Source organism: Arachis hypogaea, chromosome 9, assembly GCF_003086295.3.
Source record: "Arachis hypogaea cultivar Tifrunner chromosome 9, arahy.Tifrunner.gnm2.J5K5, whole genome shotgun sequence".
NCBI lineage: Eukaryota > Viridiplantae > Streptophyta > Magnoliopsida > Fabales > Fabaceae > Arachis > Arachis hypogaea.
The window spans coordinates 114152274-114171788 of NC_092044.1; the positions used below are offsets into that span (position 1 = coordinate 114152274).

Below are 19515 nucleotides of genomic sequence, written 5' to 3' on the forward strand. Positions count from 1 at the left end.
GTATCAATTAGTTAACCAAACTTTTTAATGAAATTTTAAGGCCAAAGAAGATGTCTGATGAGTGGAGAAAGAACACCTTGGTACCTATCTACAAGAATAAGGGGTATATACAAAGTTGCAAAAACTATAGAGGGATCAAGCTCATGAGCCATACCGTGAAGTTATGGGAAGGGGTAATAGAACGGAAGTTGAGAAAAGAGACACAAGTAATAGAGAATCGATTTGTATTTATGCTAGGCAGATCCACCACCGAAACGATATACCTGTTAAGACAGATGATGGAGAGATATTGTGGTAATAAAAAGGATTTATATATAGTTTTTATTGATTTGGAAAAAACGTACCATATGGTGTCAAGGGATGTCTTATGGAAGGTTTTCGAAAAGAAAAGAGTAAGGATCGCATATATTCGTGCAATTAAAGACATGTATGATAGGGCACAACTAGTGTGAAGACTCAAAGTGGTGTGACAGAGAAATTTTTCATTGGTATAAGATTACACCAGAGATCATCCTTAAGTCCATATATTTTCACATTAGTCTTGGAAGTACTCACATAGCACATCCAAGAGCCTGTGCCATGGTGCATGCTTTTTTGCCGATGATATCGTCCTTATAGGAGAGTCAATGGAAGACCTAAATAAGAAGTTGAATTTATGGAGAGAAGCTCTAGAAGTGTATGATTTGCGCATAAGCCGTAGCAAGACCGAATATATGAAATGTAAGTTCGGTTTGAGAAGAGCCCTAATATAGAGGTGAAGATTGGAGAAAACACCCTACGAAAAGTTAAAAGTTTTAAGTATATTGGGTGCATCATACATGATAATGGAGAGATTAAAAAGGATGTAAATCATAGGATCCAAGCAGGTAGGTCAAAATGGCAGAATGCATCTAGTTTATATGTGACAAAAAAGTGCCTTTAAAATTTAAAGGTAAATTCTATCGCACTGCTATAAGACCGGCTATGCTTTATGGTACGGAGTGTTGGGCGGCCAAAGGACAGCACGAACATAAGCTAAGTGTGGCAGAGATAAAGATGTTGAGATGGATAAGTGGTCATACGCGATTGGATAAAATAAGGAACGAAGATATAAGGGAGAGAGTTGGAATAGCACCCATTGTGAAAAAGATGGTAGAATCGCGTCTCAAGTGGTCTGGACATGCGAAAAGAAGACCGACAGAACACTCAGTCAGGAGAATGGATGAGATGGAAGATGGACAAGGAGTGAAAGGCAGAAGAAGACCTAAGAAGACCATCCATGAGATTGTGAAACGAGATCTACATATAAACGGTCTTTCTGTAGACATGATAAATGACAGAACTCAATGGCGTCGTTTAATTTATGTAGCTGATCCCACCTAGTGAGACAAGGCTTTGTTGTTGTTGTTATTGTTGTTTATTCTAAAATTTTTTAATTTTCATTAAATATATTTCTGATAGTTAAATTTCTAAAAAATTTAGAACTAATCCAATAACAATGCATGACAACAATCTCTGATTTGCTTGTATTGATAATTGTTTTTGTAAAATTATCGCTAAATTAGTTTAAATATTTTTGAAAAAATTAACCATAAAATATATATTTGATATAAGTAAAAAATTTCTAGGACAAAATTAAAACAAAATAAAATTTAGGAATATTTTTAAAATTTATAACAAACTTCAAGAATAACCAACTTGAATTAATCGAGTGATTAGCTCATTCATCTGCTTAAGAAGTGTCGGAAATTCGAATCCCAACTTATGCATGTAGTAATCTATTGATCAATGACAGACCGTTAAATAGAATTCAGATTCACAACGAATCAGTCACTGATATATTGAGTTGGAAAATACCATGAAAAAAAAAAAAACAGACCTCGAAGACAAAATATACTTTATCTAAAATATAATTTGAATGAATTCATAAAATAACAAATTAACGCAAGATGAGCAGTAACATTCCAGAGACAGAAAAGAATGGTTAGTACCAACGCCAGAACCAACAACACCACCAAAAGGTGGAAGCTTACAATGGGATTTGCTACACGTTGGGCTAATCTTGCAGGCCAAGTAATCTTGTTCAGTTTTACTTCCTACATTTCATACTTGAGTTACATTAGCTTCCTTCAAGAGTAAAAATAGACCTAATAATCCAACTAGATAATTCTAATTAATAGTAAAATTTACTATAAATAAAATAATAATGACGACAGAATCAATCAAACAATAATTAATAATTGACAATTGATATTCTTTTCCTCTTTAGCATTCCACCATCATATTATCCCATTTCTTATTTTGCTGATCTACTAAATCATTTACTTATTTCTCTCTCATCTTATCAATTCCTCCCTAATCTATTTTCTTCCCCTTTCACTCCCTAATTTAAAACCATGCTAATCCAAGAACGAAATTTGTCCGAACCACCACCTTGTGAATAACATTATAGAAAATCTAGAGATGGCAACGAGTTCTCACGAGGACAAGAACATGACCCCGTTCTCCGCCTCCAAAACCTATTCCTATTTTCGTTACGGGTAATGGAGACTCCGTATCTGTCAAAGACTAGAGTCTCCACAAATTTTTGTAAAAAACAATAAAAATAGAAAAAATAGAAAAAATAAAAAAATTTAAAAAAACAAAGATAATCCCAAATTACATTAAAAAACAACTAAACATAATATTATATCCATAATTCATAAACAATCAAACATAATTCATCACATTATAGAAATATAATTCTCCATAGTTCTCTAGCCTTCTTCATTCTGTAATAGTTGTAATGGGAATGGTAACAGATTCCGATTTACTTGAATCCTAGAAACATAAATTACAGAAATCACAAACATAAATCATGCAAATCAGAATAGGAATAAAAAACATAAATCATAATTAACCTAAGTCAAAAGAATTATAACACAATCACATAGATTATGTAAATCAGAATCAAAATAAGAAATTGTAACATATAAACAAATAAAATTACATAAATAACAGAATTAACAAAGCATCACATAAATCATAAAAATCAGAATCATAATAAAAAACATAAATTATAGTTAACCTAACTCAAATCAAAGTAAAAAAAACAAAAAAAAAACGTAAAATTTTTTATTCTTCAAACCACAAACTAAAAATCAATATCAAAATCACAAACTTCAAATCAAAATCAAAATCACAAATGCTTCAAATCAAAGTAAAAAAAATTCAGAATTCACATAAGCTACTTATCGAGAGCAGAGGCTCAAAGATCGGTGAAGATCGTCGACGGCTAAGAAGCGGCACAGATGCTTGTACGCTCCGGCAGCGAAGACGGCAAAGATTGAGAAGCGGCGCAGAGGCTCAGACGATCCAATGGTGAAGACGACAAAGACCGAGAAACGGCGCAAAGGCTCAGACGCTCCAATGGCAACGACACACTGCAACTGTGACATCGAGATTGAGAGGAGAGGATCTTAACGTCAGTGAGGGACTAAAGGGTAGGAGTTGGCGGTCGGAGATCGGCAGTGATGAATCCGTGAGAGGAAATGGTTTGAGAGTGATCAAGTTGAGTTGAGGAAAGGAGAGGACAGTGATGAATCCGTGAGAGGAAATGGTTTGAGAGTGATCAAGTTGAGTTGAGGAAAGGAGAGGACAGAAGAGAGGAGCGTAACATAAGTGACGGTTAGGATTTGCTCCAACTCTCGTATGTTTTATATATATAATAGGGACAGTTTAGTATTTTCACGTAAACGGGGTTTAACGGATCCCCACAAGGCAGGTACCACTAGTCCCGCCCCCGCCCCAGCCCCATATAATTAATAAACAGGTCCCCGCCTGTCCCTGTGGGTTCAGAAAGCCCCCCATATCTACCCCCAGCGGGTAAATCCCCGCGAATACCCGCCCCGCCGGGGTTTTTGCCATCCCTAAGAGGATCACATAAACCGTTTTGAAATCAAATCTCACCGACTCATCATCTACAATCCTAACACTACAACCAAACAAAAGCAAGTCCGCGCTGTTCGATCCTCCTAAGCATCATCCTATTCTTCAAACAAGAAGCTTTCATCTATTCAACTGGTCTACTCACACCCAACAGTTATAACACCGAAAGTGTAACTGAATATTTCACAATTTCCACATACTGATCAGAAATTTAGAATGGCATTCACATCCAACAAACGCGAAGCAAATAAGAGGATCATATCATAACGAACTTCATGAAGCTTGATGGACGAGACAGCATGGTTACATATTTCAACATACAAACAAACACGAAACACAATCTATACAAAGACCAAAGTCCACTTAGAGTCAATGTTTTTATTTCCCATTGATTATTTTCCACTACTAGTGACCTTGATAGCAAACATGACAGACAAACTCATCCCTTGTGAGATCCTTCAGGTTTCTACAGAGAAGAAAAAACAGTTGTGTTAGGATTGTGGGAAAGAATTAACGGATAGCAAAAGATTAGCAGTTAAATTTCTGTAGAATAGTGTTAAACTGCTGTGGAACAAAGACACATATGGCCACCAGGAAAATATCACTGCCACCTACTTGGAGCAAAATAAAGGCAATAAAAACTTCAATTCAAAGAACATCTAAATATCAACTAAATTCAGGACATCAACTTAATAGAAGAACCAAAAATACATCAGGATAACCACACAACACATCCACACAGTGATGCACATGACTGGCACCTGCAAGTGCCCATTTGGAAATGTCCAAAAAAGCTGAAGAATACAAACAACCAATCTAATAGAGATTGGCATCAGAACTAATCAAAATTTAGCACCCATATGAAATGGAAGAACCGATGACGTCCTTCAAGGGAACATTATTTTAATTAATTGGAATGTTGATCGAGTTGATAGATGTACTTGATATGGTGATATGTAGCATAGAGAGATAATAACATAGAAAGTTTGAACTTAACAAGCAGGCTATTTCACCATTTCCTTGTGTAAAAGATAGAATAAACTTGTGTTAAAGTTCGGTAGTGTCTGATGCAATTTGATTTGAGAAAGAAAAGTGAAGTAACCCTGAAATCATAATGCAGCTCTCAACTACTATGCTAAGTGGCAATACATGATTTCCAAGAAACAATTTGGAGATCATATGGGTCATATGATTGTTACCTAACTTGAGATGCTACAAAAGGGGAGCACCATTGTAAGATTAAACTCGCAATTAATTTGCCCAAGGATACTTACAAAAATAACTCAACATAATCTCAATATGACTTTTCAACAATAATAAAACAACATACACTAAGCGGAAGAGAAACAAAATCACAACAATCTCTATTATACTCTCTAAAATAGAGAGGAAATGAAGGCTTAACATTACTGACATTCTCATTGCAAATTCACTAGGAGAATAGCATACATAAGCTTACCTATTTAAAGACACAATTACATGGCAAATTACATGAGCTTGCATGTTTATAGAATTGATACTTCATGAACTCTATGGTGTCTTGACTAGATACAGTGCTTATCAACTTTTTGCAATTAACCTTGTAATTCATGAAGCATTAGGCTTATAGTTTATTGATAAGCTTAGTTTAAATATACCAACAGTGATTGAATTTTTCTACCGAAGATTCACGATTGGAATGCAAACCATACAATGCTTGAACTTAATTCTAAGATCTAAAACGTTTTCCAGAGGCCAATGTCTTAATTAATAGTTGTAAACCCTAAATTATAAATTCAGTGAGAATAAATTTATCCTATCGTGAAAACACACATCCGGCTCGAGTCAAACACAGGGTTCATAACAAAATCAAATGTTCAGAATCATATGATGACGCATGTAAATATCTAGAGAGTTGATGTTTAGACATTAGAGTAGCGAAATCGAATCCCTAAAACACCGATGAGAAGAATAAAAATCAAATACCTTGTCAGAAGCGTTTTTGTCCTTCTCAGCTTTTTCCTTCTCAGCTTGCTGCTTCTGTTTCTCCAACCTCTCTCTCTCCCATTTCTGCAGAAAACAAATCATCGGAACGGGGCTTCGAATAAGGAGAAGGGGAAAGGGTGGAAAGGGAAAGTACCTGGATGTAGACGTTCTCTTTGGCCTGCTCCTCTTCGCTGAGAACCCTACCTTTGTCGCTGTAGAAACGAGAGAAAGCACCGCGAGATGTTGAGTCCATGAAGCGAGTCACGAATCCCCGAGTGAGAAGCACCGATCTCATGTTCATTGACATTGCCAATATTATTATACAACACACGCAAGAGGCGGTGCCTTCCTTGTTATGACGATTACTGCTGATTACTACTGATTTGATGATTAGGGCGAGAGTGAGTCAAAGGATCTACAACCTTCGCCTTTTATACTCACTCACTCATCCATCACTATTCTCGGACCTCACTCGACCCGGTCAATTCGCCTAGTCTCGCCCATTTTTTCCCCTTTCCTGTGGGCTCTGCGTTATCCATCAAGAAATATGTCGCAATCAATGTGTGTAAGGATTTAAAATGGTACACGCCTTCAATTAAACTACATTAAATACAAAAAAATAATAATTTAATAATAAAAAAATAGAAAGTATTGAGAGTCAATGGTCTAAGTGTACAATGGTCTAAGTGGGTTCATGACATGGTATTAGAGTTCTAGTGAATCCCAAAATCAGCTTAAACTTTTGGGATAAGTGATTTTATGAGATTAAATGTTTATTATCCCTTGTATACATTATACGCTTAGGCCATTGGCTCCCTAGCAATACTCTAAAAAAATTTGTTGATTTTTTTTTGGTATTGAAAGAGAATTAAAAAAAGGGGAACTAGATAAAAATGGGAAGTGGATCCTCTCCGGTAGAAAAAAAACTAAATGATATCTAGTGGAAGATCTCACCCTTCATTATATTCTCTCTCTCATCTATTTTTGGTCCCACTTGTAAAATTAAAGGTGGGAGATTATACTTTATTCTCTCAACTAACAAAAAAAATGGAGAGGATCCATTTCCATAAAAATGTGGCCAATAAGATAACTTCTCTAACATTTTTATGGAGAATTATTTTTTTCTTATGATTTTTCCTAATTTTTAATCTATTATAAATTAAAGATTTATTTAAAAATTTGTTATTAGTCAATAAATTATTATATGTATAAGATAAATTTAAAATCTGCTACTTACTTAAATAAAATTAGTAAATTAAATATTAAACTAATTCAAATTAGTTAACTTAACTTTTTTTTTGTTTCTCATAATATCCTGACGCACCAAAAATTAATCCGTTACGGATTTGAAGTCTACTTAGCTTGATTTATTCATGCCGATTAACATAAACTCATTGGAGTAATTTTGACCTATTTCCTAAATTGGGCTTAATAAACGGAAGCGGGCCAACATGCTTCAGTTATTAGATTGGGCTAAGAAGGCCTGCTAAGGCTCCTACTTGCTCTGGGCTTGTATGATACGTGATGACGAATAATGCATACACACTCGACCAAAAACCCGAATAGTGCATACACACCAAAAACATCTTGCAACATGAGAATAGTCACGGAAGTTGATACTTTTTAGCTAGTTTATTTTGAAATAGTGAGACATTAAAAAATATATTTGTTGATTTAAAAATTAATACTAAAATTTCTGTTTTATCTCTAAAATTTTAATATTTTAATATTTTTAAAAAATAAAAACACAAAATACTAAAATTTTTAGGAATAAAAATTGAAACTTTAATAAAATTTTATATTTAAAATACTTTTATTTCAATTAATTAATTTTAATTTTATTCTTTATGTAAATTAAATTAAAATTTTATTCTTCTTTCAATTTTTATCTTTTATTTTTTATATTTCAGTCTCAATTTTTTCATCTTTGTCTCTCTACCAATCAATAGTTTATATGCGAGGTGAGGTGAGGTGACATTGAAACTTGCTCCACTAAAAATTATTCCAAGATGGAGAAAAGCAAGAGGGGCAATATAGTAAAAAGAAGAAAATGCACAATACTTGCAAGGAAGCCCAACAAAGAGAGAGAATAGGGAAAAGAAGAAAAAAAAAAGAAAAAGGGATTGCTAGGCAGGTAGGTAGGGTCCAACGACTCCAAAAGTCTCGCCTCCCAATTTATTTTGCTGCGTCTGTTATCGGCTTCCGAAGAAGGAAGAATCCGAACGGCAGCGCTTTCAGAATTTCGATTCTGAAAAGCTGTTCCTAACAATTCTTTTCGCAACTTTGAAACCCACGCAAAAATGGTGTCCGCCAACAAGGAGATGGTTGTGTACTGCTTTGACACCCTCGTCGCTCACTACAACAGTGACGATGCTCCTCCTCCTGCCTTCGACGAGGGTCAACAGTAATCTCTCTCTCTCTCTCTTCCAATTATGTTATTTCCATGTTTCTATTAAGTGGCAACGACTCCAAGGTTGAGCTCACACTTCATTTATTTTGTTCTTATTCTGATCGCTTATTGTTTAGATTTTTACAAGTTAATCATATTTAGATAATTTACTAATTTTCATATTCCCTGTGTGAATTTCACCCTGTTCTCTGAGTCGTTTCCGTTAGTAGGATATTATTATAGCTGTGACCGGTCAGATGCTAACGTTTATTTGATTGAAGGGAAATGTGGATTCGGGGTGGGGAAGGAAAGGTTTGCTTTCCACCATGGTTGTTATAAATCGTGCTTTATTGCTTATTGCTTACCCACAACAGTTAGCTATGGCGGGCGTTGCACTATGCACTGTACACATCAAATTCAAGTAGAAAATTTTGGTTTGGTATAATTAAACATTGTGTTTAATAAATATTTGGATTTGGATTGTGCCGTTCGCCAATAGCAACTATAGTGTAGTTTTCATTGTATGCTCTTGTAATTAGGTCTTGGATTTGTTAGTTTTAAGAAGAAATATATGCCTCTCTCATGAGATTATCATTTATGTTCCAGCCATAGTCTATGATATGCCTGTTTGAAGAGAGTGTACTTTGTTTCAGCCCATTATTTGTTACATGGAAGAAAGTAGTCAATGGCGGCGAGCCTCGACTTCGGGGATGTATTGGTTCTCTAGAAGCACGTGGCTTAATCAATGGCTTCAAAGATTATGCGCTCAACAGGTGTGTTGGCATATTAGTACTTGAAAGATTATGCTTCAAACTATGATTTTACGTAAACTGGTTATGAATAGGAGTGAATCTGTCCTAGATATACATGCATTTACTGTGTTTTTCTTTCTCCCATGATAGTCTAAGCATAAGGATTTGTTTAGTAAAAGTAATGTAACGTCATGAGGTCCTTATAGTTTTCGTTTCTCTTTGATTTGATTCACATCCATATATTCATACTTAAAACTTTATTGGCCTCAAATTCATGATAATTCTTATGTGTTTGCTTCTAAAATTTCTTGCAGCGCTCTCAGAGACCGCAGATTTCCACCCATACAGGCAAAAGAGCTTCCTACTTTGGAGTGTACAGTATCTATTCTTACTGATTATGAAAATGCTAACGACTACCTTGATTGGGAGGTATGTGCTTGATTTGGCTATTTTGGTTTCTGGGGTGTAATGATCGTACAGTGTTATGTAACTATGTAGTGGTCTGGCCTAACGTGCATGTTTTTCACTTTTTTTTGGGGGGTGCCCCAACCCACAAGGTTGATTTTGGAGGCAAAAAATGATTCTGAGTTTTACTCTTTGTCAAAATCAGTTTTAGATGAAGCACCAAACATAAACTGATTTACTCCAAGATCAATTTTAACTGAATCACTTCCAACTGAACTACAAAAGCAGAATTGATGACACTCTTTTTGTTCTAAGGACACCACATCTCCCATTTATTGAGTTTTAATAGCTGGCAATCACTTGGAAGTTGGAATTCTTTGCACATTCAGATTCTACTGGTTTGCCTTTGCAGGTAGGGACACATGGTATAATTATTGAATTTACTGATCCTGACTACAACACAAGGCGAAGTGCCACATACCTGCCTGAAGTGGCTGCCCATGAAGGTAACCTTTGCCTACAAGCATTAATTTATATGTGGGAGTTGTCATTAAGTATTTTGTTTGAACACTAAAACAGTATTTTCTATTTCTTTTTTTTTTTTTGTGGGAATTCTTACCTAATCATCAAAAACTGTTCCAAAGTAAAAGGGCATGCTCAATCCAAACAAAAATTGCAGAGAAATTATTCCCCCCAAAAAAGAAAACACTATCTTTATTACCTACATAACTTTAACTGACATGGTGAAAGCTCAAGGAGAATAAACTTCATGTTTCCCTTTGGTTGTAGTTTGTTAGTGTTTCAAAGCAATAATGCTATATTTCTGTCTGCACTCCAGAATTAAACAAAAATCTCAGGCTAACTATAAAGATTATGGAAAGCACTTTCACTTAATTGTCCAACTTCAGATTACGTAGCTACATTTGCTATTTTCCTTTTTAGTGAACACAATTGATTAACAAAACCTTTGATTTGATTCAGGTTGGACTAAATTAGAGGCCATCGATTCCTTGATACGCAAAGCCGGCTACAATGGTGTAATCACGGAGTCACTCAGGAAGCGTTTACAGCTGACCAAATACCAAAGTACCTTATTTACAATGCACTACAGTGAATATGTTGCCTATGTGAAGCAGGCAAGAGGTGAAGCTCCTTCTATTCTTGGAGCCAAGTTACGCAACTAGTATTCATTTCAAACTAAACTTTTCCAAAATTGCATAGCTTCTTTGGTTAAAGAAAGAAGACTATTTCCTAAAGAAAGGAAAAGAAAGAAAAACAGGTGCAATTTGTTCTTTTCTTAATTGAACCTATTGCTATGATTGGTGCAACTCTTTCACATTCTTCAAATTCATTTGTTTTTGAAGAAATTAGTAACACTGGATTCAGTTATTTATGAAATATTCAGCTCTTTTGAACTGCTTTATGCCAGTCTTGAAGTGTACAATTTATTTATTTTTTAAAAAAAGTTCATGGATTTATGGATAACATGTCGGGAAATAATAAAAATGGTACCGGTTAAAACACCACTTGGTAAGGATCAAAATCAGTATATTTTTAGTCTTAGATGTAATAAAAAGAAGGACAATGCATGCTTGATTAAATGGCTATGTCTCGTGTTCTTTGCATGATATTACACATGGCGCCCCTGTGCAGAGCATCTTAGTTCTGCCCAAACCATTCTTTTGAAATGATGAAAATTCAGAAATGGTTTTGAGCGAAGGGACTAGAGTGATGTGCACTCCAAAATGGATCTTTTTCATTTTTTTTTAGGTGTAAAGTACTTAAGTGTGTGATCTTTAATTCTTTAATTTTTTTTAATTTTTTTTTTGTTACATCTATAAAATGTATGATGAGAAATTATATTTTATTTTTTTAAATGAAAAAAAATTGAGAAAATCCAATTTCTGTGCAATGTTGGCCAAATAATATCTAATCCTTTAATGCTTTTTCTTTATTTTTTTTGTTATACTTATAAAATATATAATAAAAATTCATATCTTATTTTCTCAAATGAGAAAAAAAGAACTGAGAAGATTCTGTGCCAAAGATCCAATTTATGTGCCGTGTCGGCCAAGTAAAGCCCTGCGTGAACGCGTGTTAAACCAACACCCCATATTCATGTTACGCTCTTCGATCTTTATGGCTCCTTGGATTTGCATTCAATTTTTCACTCAGAAAATTATGTTCCGATTAGATTCTTTTTCTTTAACATATAGATTTTTATTTTTTACCTTTTTGGAGGGGGGAGTGGGGTTTGTTTGTATTTGGGTTTGAAACAATAAATTAATGAATTAATTAATATCTACTCATTATAATAATTTGTCACTTGTTTTGTTATTTTATTGTTTGGTAAAATATTAGTTTAAGAAGAAAATTGAAGGTTTATATGTATAAAATATATATTAAAAATAATATAAATAATATATATTTATATAAAAATATATAATAATTGATTTAATAATTAATTTTTTATATAAATATAGTATTTTTAATAAGAATAAAGACCCAATTTGATTCTTGTTCATTTTTACGACAAATAAGGTACTCTTTGTCTAAAAAAAATGATACTTTGATCCTTAATCTTTTTATTTTAGGACAATGTGATTCTTCTATTAAAAATTCTGTTAAATACTAATAGTAATGAAAATTAAATTTTGTGGAGATTTTATTTGTAATTTGTGAGGTTTTAAATTCCCACAAACTAAAACAGTGTCCTATTTATGAATTGATGCATCCATAGTTGATTTTGTGCTTCTAGAGCTTGTACTTATTTTTCAAATTATCGACCTTATTCTTGTATTGTTGTCATATAGGATATTTGGTTAATTATTTAACTTTGACCTCACGGTGGGACTATATTAAAGTTAAATGAAACTTTTTTGCATTCAAATAGGACACTTTAAACCTTAAGGAGTAAAACAGGATTACACCTAAACGTAAGGGACCAATTTAGTACTTTACCCAAAAGTAATTACAGTACGAAGATCTTATAAAGGGAAAAATAACACCGACAAAAAAATAAAATAAGATAACATTAATGTTGATGATATTTGTATTAATGACGATGACAATAGAAAAAATACCGATGGTGATAAAGTATGGTTATACAATGGAAATAATAGAGGTAGAAGTGATAATTACGAGAATGAAAAAGATGATAGTAGTACTTGTCATAGTTAGTTATATCATTGAAAAAATTTTGTGGGAAAAACCCCACAAATTATAAATAAAATTCTAACGAAACTAATTTTTGTTACTATTAATGGATTTTTTAACAAAGGAGTCGTATTGTTCTAAAATGAAAGAATTGATGACCGAAGTGTCCCTTTTTTGGACAAAAGACGCCTTATCCTTCGTAAAAATGGATAAAAACCGGATTGGATCTTTACTCTTTTTAATAATAAAACTCTTCATTTTACTATACACTAGTAGATACCCCCTCTATGTAAGGGAGGTTTAGATGCTTGAAGGATGAATCTCAGAATGCTCAAAGTCATCGATGACAGAAGATGGCAAAAAACGTATTAGGACAGAAGACTGGAAGCGAAAGGTGAGGAGTGGCACACAATGCAATATCGAAAGAACTCAAGAACCGACAAAGCTTTCTCTTCATTGGCGACTACGGCGAAATACATTGAAGGAAGATTTGAAATTGTCAAGTTCTAGTTCTTGAGGAGACGTCCCACAAGGCAATTTGTAGCATCATGGACCAAACTTTATCCATGGGTTCAAAATATCTCAATCTTAACCTTATCTGTTCTCAATTTGTGGATATCTAACTCTATCCGCGAGTTACCAAAAAGATGCAACATTATTATATAACTTGATGAGTATGCAAATTAAAAATTTAACACAAATAACACAATCATCCCATAAATAACACAACTATCCCATAAACAACACAAAATATCAAATATTCAATTCTATATAAAAGCCTTTACTAAAATTAATAACACAAACACAAATAAAATCCTTGGAAGTCTATGAGCATTATATTTGATATAATTTTGTATTTATATATCATTAAAATAGAACTCGCTTTAAAAATAAATTCTCTCAAATTTTTTTATAAAGTGTGATATCTTATCATTAACATCTTTTCTCACATATTTTTTTTGTCTCACTTAAAGAGTGTATGATAAAAGATCACAGTACTTCACAAAAAAAATTGAAAGAAAAAATTAAGAAGATCCATTCTCATTGGCTTTTATATAAAAAAGACATAATAAATTATCAATTAATGACTTTGGCTTAGTGGTTAAAATTTTTTTACACCAAGTGAGAGTCCTATATATATATATATATATATATATATATATATATACAGGACTCTTAACCCGCATCCTACCTGCTTCGCACTCAACTCTATCCGCTGCGGGTAGAATACATACTGCCATCGGTACTCTTTGTTGGCGCCAACTAGCCTCGATGACGAGGTTGAATTTCAAACCAGGGAGGGAGCAATGCCGACTTGAAACCAATTGAGCAACATCTAATCATCATCAGAGAGTCTCTGTCGAGCTCAGTCCTAAGACCATCTCCAATAGGGAACTCGTTCCAGTTCCTGTTTATGGCTCACCTGTCATAAAAAGTTACTCCACATCAGCTTTTGCGTCATAAACAGTAAATAGGAACTCAAAGCATTTATCTCTTCTCCATTAGGAGGAACTAACTTTAGTCCCTATTGTGGTCCCACTTAATTAATTAATTAAAATACTTATAATTAATATAATAATTTTTTTAAATAATGTAATTTAAATATTTAAATTTAAAAATAATTCACTATTAAAAAATATTAATATTAAATAAATTCATATATAACAACAATACACAATATAAAATTTGGGATAGAAGTAAACTTGGAAGAAGATGAAGAAAAGTAGAGGAAAGTGTGAGAATAGAAGTGTATGTAAATGATATATATAAAGTATTAAAATATTAATTTATTAATAATAACGGTAACATAATAATGGTTAGTTTTCAACTACTAATTTTGCAACGGCTAGTTTTACAACTACTAATTTTAATAATGTCGTTAGTATTTTAAATTTAAAAAATAAAAATAACCAACCCAACCAAAAATTATTTTGTAAGATGTAAAAATTAAATTTATTTTTTAATGTAAGTAAATTTAATTAATTATAATTTAATATAATAATATAAATAATATTTAATATTAATTATAATATAAATAATTAATATAAATTATTAATTAAATAAAAATTTAATTATTTAATCTAATTAATTATTAAAATTATTAATAAATTAATTATAATTTAATTATTTAATATAATTATTTATTATAATTATTAATAATTTAATTATTATTTAATTATTTAATATAATTATTTAATTATTTTAAATTTTATATAATTATTTATTTTTATAATAACTTGCCAATGGCAAGTTATTATTGGTTTAGTTGAGTCCCTGTTCAGAGGGACCCTTCACATTGAATCCCGTGAAGGAACTCAGTTTTTCTCTCCCTCCAACGGTTCCTACTTGCTTTTGTTAGTAACAGGGCCTCAAAACTATGCCCATTGGAGTTGCTCTAAGGAATGGCGAATATACAATTTGGGTTACAACTCTAAGAGGGAGAACTTATAGAAAAATAAAATTACTTTTGCACCTCTATTTTATCTATTTCAAAATGTTTAATTATTCTGTTAGTCTTTATAGTTTTACCAAATTTTTAGTTAAGTTCTTATAATTTTTTCTTTTTCAATTGAGTCTCTACATTGCTTTTAATTTATAATTAAGTTTTTTCTAGTATAAAAAATATTAGAATTAACTAAATATTTTTTTACAAATTGAAAGTATTCATAATTAAAAACTTAACTAGATCTTTGCCTGCATGTATTTTGAAAGAAATATTTGATTAATTTTAACATTTTTGATACCCAAATAAAAAAATACAAAAATCTTGTTGAAAATTTGGTGAAACTACAAAAAACCAACGAAATAATTAAATCATTTCAAAAATACCTATGCTGTTAAAACTTTTCAATTTTTCACAACCAAATTTATTACCCGTATAATGTACAATAATTGTAACATTGAGCAATGTCACATGTCTTCTCTTCATTCGCAATAAATATAGTCACCAGATACGTATATCAATATCAAATTAAACCTATGAAACACTGACACTTTATTAAGTTACTATGTCTATATGTCAGACATATTTTTGATACGACATTCTTTTGACACGCGTGTCTTTTTATCTAACTGTATCTTAATAAAAAATTATTTTCCTAACATGTTTAGACACATCTAAATACCATCACGTATCAGTATGTCTAATTTTATTCTTAACATATATTCTTGAAATAAATTTAGAAATAATATATTATTATTTATAAAAACAAAAAATTTTCAAGCAGGTTCAATGTGGTCCTACAGTTAAATTTGACTTTATAGTTAATAGAATGAGTGATGTAGATGTTAATAACGTTATTAATCAAGTCATATCATTTTCTATGTGATAAAAGAAACATAACCAAAACCTTCTTGTAACACTTCTTCTTGTTAATTTTTTTATACAAAATTCCAAATTCTAACAATCAATCATTAACACTTCAAAATCAAAGAAAAAACTTTTATATTATTGATCGTTGGTAGATCAATTTTAGTTTTACTTACATATTGAAGTTGAATATTGGCTCTTCAATATAAGAATTATTTGTGTCAAATTTAATGGTGGGATAATATTAAACTCACTTAAAAAAAATTTTGAGCTTGAAATAAGATGTTTAAAAATTTTTGGGAATGAAATAAGACTTTGAAACTATTGAGTTAAGAAATTAACTAACATAATTGATTATGACAAACATTAAATTATTGAGTTAATTACCCAATTAGTTTTGATTATTTTGGTTTAGTGATGCAGGCCAAAAATCAACATACAACAGCAGCTCAAAATTAAATGAAAATAAAAAACAAGGCTGGTGAGCTACAAATCAATAGAAGCCCAAAGAAAAACAAAGCAAGAAATCTAACGGGTTGCATGAATGATATTTGATCCAAGCTCGATTGTTTCTCTCATTCAAACCCCTCCAATTTTCTTTCACCAAAAGTAACGTTCACTTGTTCCCTCATGGTCAGAACTCAGAGAAAGAGAGAGAGAGAGAGAGCTTAGCTCCTAAACTGTTCACCAAAGAAGCAAGAAAGAGAATGTTTAGCAAAAAGGTTGAAATCTAATCACCCACATCAAATTGTGATGGTTTCAGTGGCTAAGAGAAGGGGGGTTGAATCTTAGCCCCCTTTTTTACTTGCTAACACTTGCTGGACTTAGAGGAAACTTTTCTGTTTTTAGCTCGTCCCTAACCACGAGACATTTTCATTTTGTCTCGTCACTTGACACGAGACATTTTTTATTTTTCATCTGAACAGTAAAAACAGAATTGAAGTAGGAAGAGAGATAGAAGATTACACCCAGATATATCCTGGTTCAGCTGCTAAGTGCAGTGCAGCCTACATCCAGTCTCCATCACAACAATGATAGAATTTCACTATAATCATCCAGATTACAAATTGTAAAGTGCTAACCCAACTTATAAGGGGATTCCCACAGAATCATGAAACACAACACAGATGTACAAAGAAACTCTAAGACATCTATGGCTTTTTCTTTTAATTTTGCACTCTCTGCCTTTTTTCGCTCTATGGCTTTTTCATACAAACCTCACTTGTTTGCCTTTTTCCATGAGACTCAAGACATGACAAAATTAAACAGAAAAATTACAAAATAGAAAACATTGAAGGAGAAGAAAATCTGTAAGCTTAGGTAGCTATGAGACTTCTGTGCCTTGCACTCTCGCTTTTCTTTCCTTGAATCAAACCATGACTGTTCACCCCTTTTATAGAGAGGTAAAGCCTTCACAGTTGAAACACACACCCGAGCTTAGCTTCCTTTCCTTCAAAACGAACCGGTTCGGCCACAGAGAGAGAAGAGGTAACTAATGCAAAAACCAACATGCAAATACCTCTAGTCCTTCCTTGGTCATCACTCTTCATCAATCCGAGCGCTCCATCCTTGGCTTCCTCTCCAAGATGGATTTTTGGCCCTTGATGCTTCATGATGATGATGGCTTCATCTGCTCCAATCTCTGCCTCTTCCATCACTTCGCCACTCTAGCTACTTCCTGTGGTGGTTGAGCAGAATCAGAGACAAGCCATCCTCCAAAGATCTTCTTTGCTGGCCGAATCTTCATCTTTCTTTTTGAGTATGAAGGATCCGAGATTACGTCACTAAATCTTGCCACTTTTTGGTGATTATCTCAGCCACAACATACTTTTGGTTTTCTTTTCCTTGCCATCATTAACTTGATAGACTTGAAGCATGCAGCTTCTTCTTTTTCTTTTTGGTAGCTTAGTGTAGCTTCCATAGTTTCCTGTGTAATAACCGAAGAAGATAAGCAAAGATGAGAGAGAGGAGAGAGAAATTTGAACACTAGCTAATGGGTAATGATAAAGTGAAATTAAAGTCCAGCTTCCCTTGCATAAGGTAGCGTGCAGCACAATGGCAATCAATCAATTCAGGTGCAAATTTCTCTCTCATGTTTCCCATGCAATAAATGGCAATTTAATGAAATTTGGAATCCATCACATGGTATAATGCTTGTATCCGTTGGAAGCATGAGGCAAATGTTAACATTTGCTTTCCTGATGGATTTGAAATCAAGCATTGGATCTTAAGCATATAACACAGTTGGGCTTGGAGCAACCAAAATCATTCTAGCCCAAGTAGTTTATTTTCCATTCAGCCACAAGAAACTAACTCATATTAATGCTGAATATTTTAATCATTGGGCTAGCAACATTTTCTTTTATTTCGGCCCAATTTAAAACACTACATTGTCTCAGCCACAATGATCACAATAAATTAATATCAAGGCTGAAAGTTCATAAGCATATTGGGCTTGCACCAGAATTTCATTTTCGGCCCAACTCAAAATCTGCACAACAAAATTATTAATTAAGCAAGTATGAATTAAGATCAAATTAATAATTTTGTAATTAATTATTTTAATAATGTTTGTTCACCATTAAAATTAAATTAGAGTTTTCCAAACTCATCAAATTGTATCAAGAGAAGTCAGAGGTAAAAGGTGATTTATTTCCTTCTACATGCATATCATTTTCTTCTCTTCATCTTCAACTCCCTGTCACTCCAAATTGGGTTACATAGGAAAGATGATCTCTATTCTTCACTGCTGTGCATCTACGGTCATAAGTGTGTCTGGGGACCAAGTTGTGTTTCAATGGCTAAGATATGGGTTTACCATTGAAAATACTTGTTTATGCTGCCCTATAGCTTTCGGTCAACAAAGAAGAGTCAGAACCACAACTTCTAATTTGGGGATTAAATGAAAAGTGACCTGGTGAGTTGGTGAAGCACACTGCTTTAGGGTTGACCTAGGAGAGAGGAACTCAGCAACATGCAGGGAGATACAAAAGAAAATTTCTCATCATTCTGAAGCGAAGGAGAGATAACCAGTGTTTTGAAGTTTATGTTCTGAGAAGAATTCTCTAAAAAAGTTCATCAACTTAGACAGTGCTACCTAGTCAAAGGAACATTCCGCCAGAATGAGGAACTAAATCACAGGCAAGCAAATCTGGTTCATCACATAGTAAAGAGGCTGTTGAAACATCAATCTCCTTCATGCTTTACAGATTGTAATTTTTTTTAGTGTTTATATTTCTGTAGTTTCTTGAGGTAAAAGGCAGAATGAGAGAGTTCAAGTAAAAGTCTAAGAGTGGAAAGAAGCTGAGTGATACACTTGAGTGAAAAGCCTTGAGTGATTTCAGATTTCTTTATGTTGATTCTGTGTCTTGTATCTTGTACCTGTGAGGTACCCTTTTCTTAGTTGGGTTAGCACTAAGAGTGAAGAATTAGGTATTAGCATAACCAAGTCAAGTTAGGTTAAAACTTGAGTGTGAAAAGATTGTGTCAATTCTGTGGAATTGGTGTATGTAATACTTTAACTATAGTGAAAATTCCACCACTGTTGTGGTGGAGACTGGACGTAGGTTGCATTGCACAAGGCAACCGAACCAGGATACATGACGGTGTCAGCTTCTCTCTTCCTTGTTCTG

At 33.1% G+C, this 19515-nt stretch overlaps 2 protein-coding genes across 3 annotated transcripts; one reads left to right on the forward strand and one right to left on the reverse strand.

The window, feature by feature from the left end:
- Nucleotides 1-2611: 2611 nt before the first annotated feature.
- Nucleotides 2612-6451, reverse strand: LOC112712138 (uncharacterized). 2 transcript variants are annotated; one of them, XM_025764938.3, is made up of 3 exons: nucleotides 6026-6438; nucleotides 5872-5955; nucleotides 2612-2799 (listed from the first exon to the last, which is right to left on the reverse strand). In XM_025764938.3, exons 1-3 carry the CDS (start codon nucleotides 6176-6178, stop codon nucleotides 2746-2748), a joined length of 291 nt encoding a protein of 96 aa, XP_025620723.1. In that variant the 5' UTR covers nucleotides 6179-6438; the 3' UTR covers nucleotides 2612-2745. The 2 variants fall into 2 exon arrangements, with proteins under 2 accessions (XP_025620723.1, XP_025620724.1); XM_025764939.3 differs by lacking the exon at nucleotides 2612-2799 and adding an exon at nucleotides 4148-4372 and having other exon boundaries at nucleotides 6026-6451.
- Nucleotides 6452-7474: 1023 nt separating this feature from the next.
- Nucleotides 7475-10845, forward strand: LOC112712139 (uncharacterized protein At2g38710). The gene is made up of 5 exons (XM_025764940.3): nucleotides 7475-8275; nucleotides 8914-9033; nucleotides 9327-9441; nucleotides 9830-9923; nucleotides 10399-10845. The coding sequence occupies exons 1-5, from the start codon at nucleotides 8172-8174 to the stop codon at nucleotides 10599-10601; spliced, it is 636 nt and encodes a 211-aa protein (XP_025620725.1). The 5' UTR covers nucleotides 7475-8171; the 3' UTR covers nucleotides 10602-10845.
- The last annotated feature ends 8670 nt before the right edge of the window (nucleotides 10846-19515 follow it).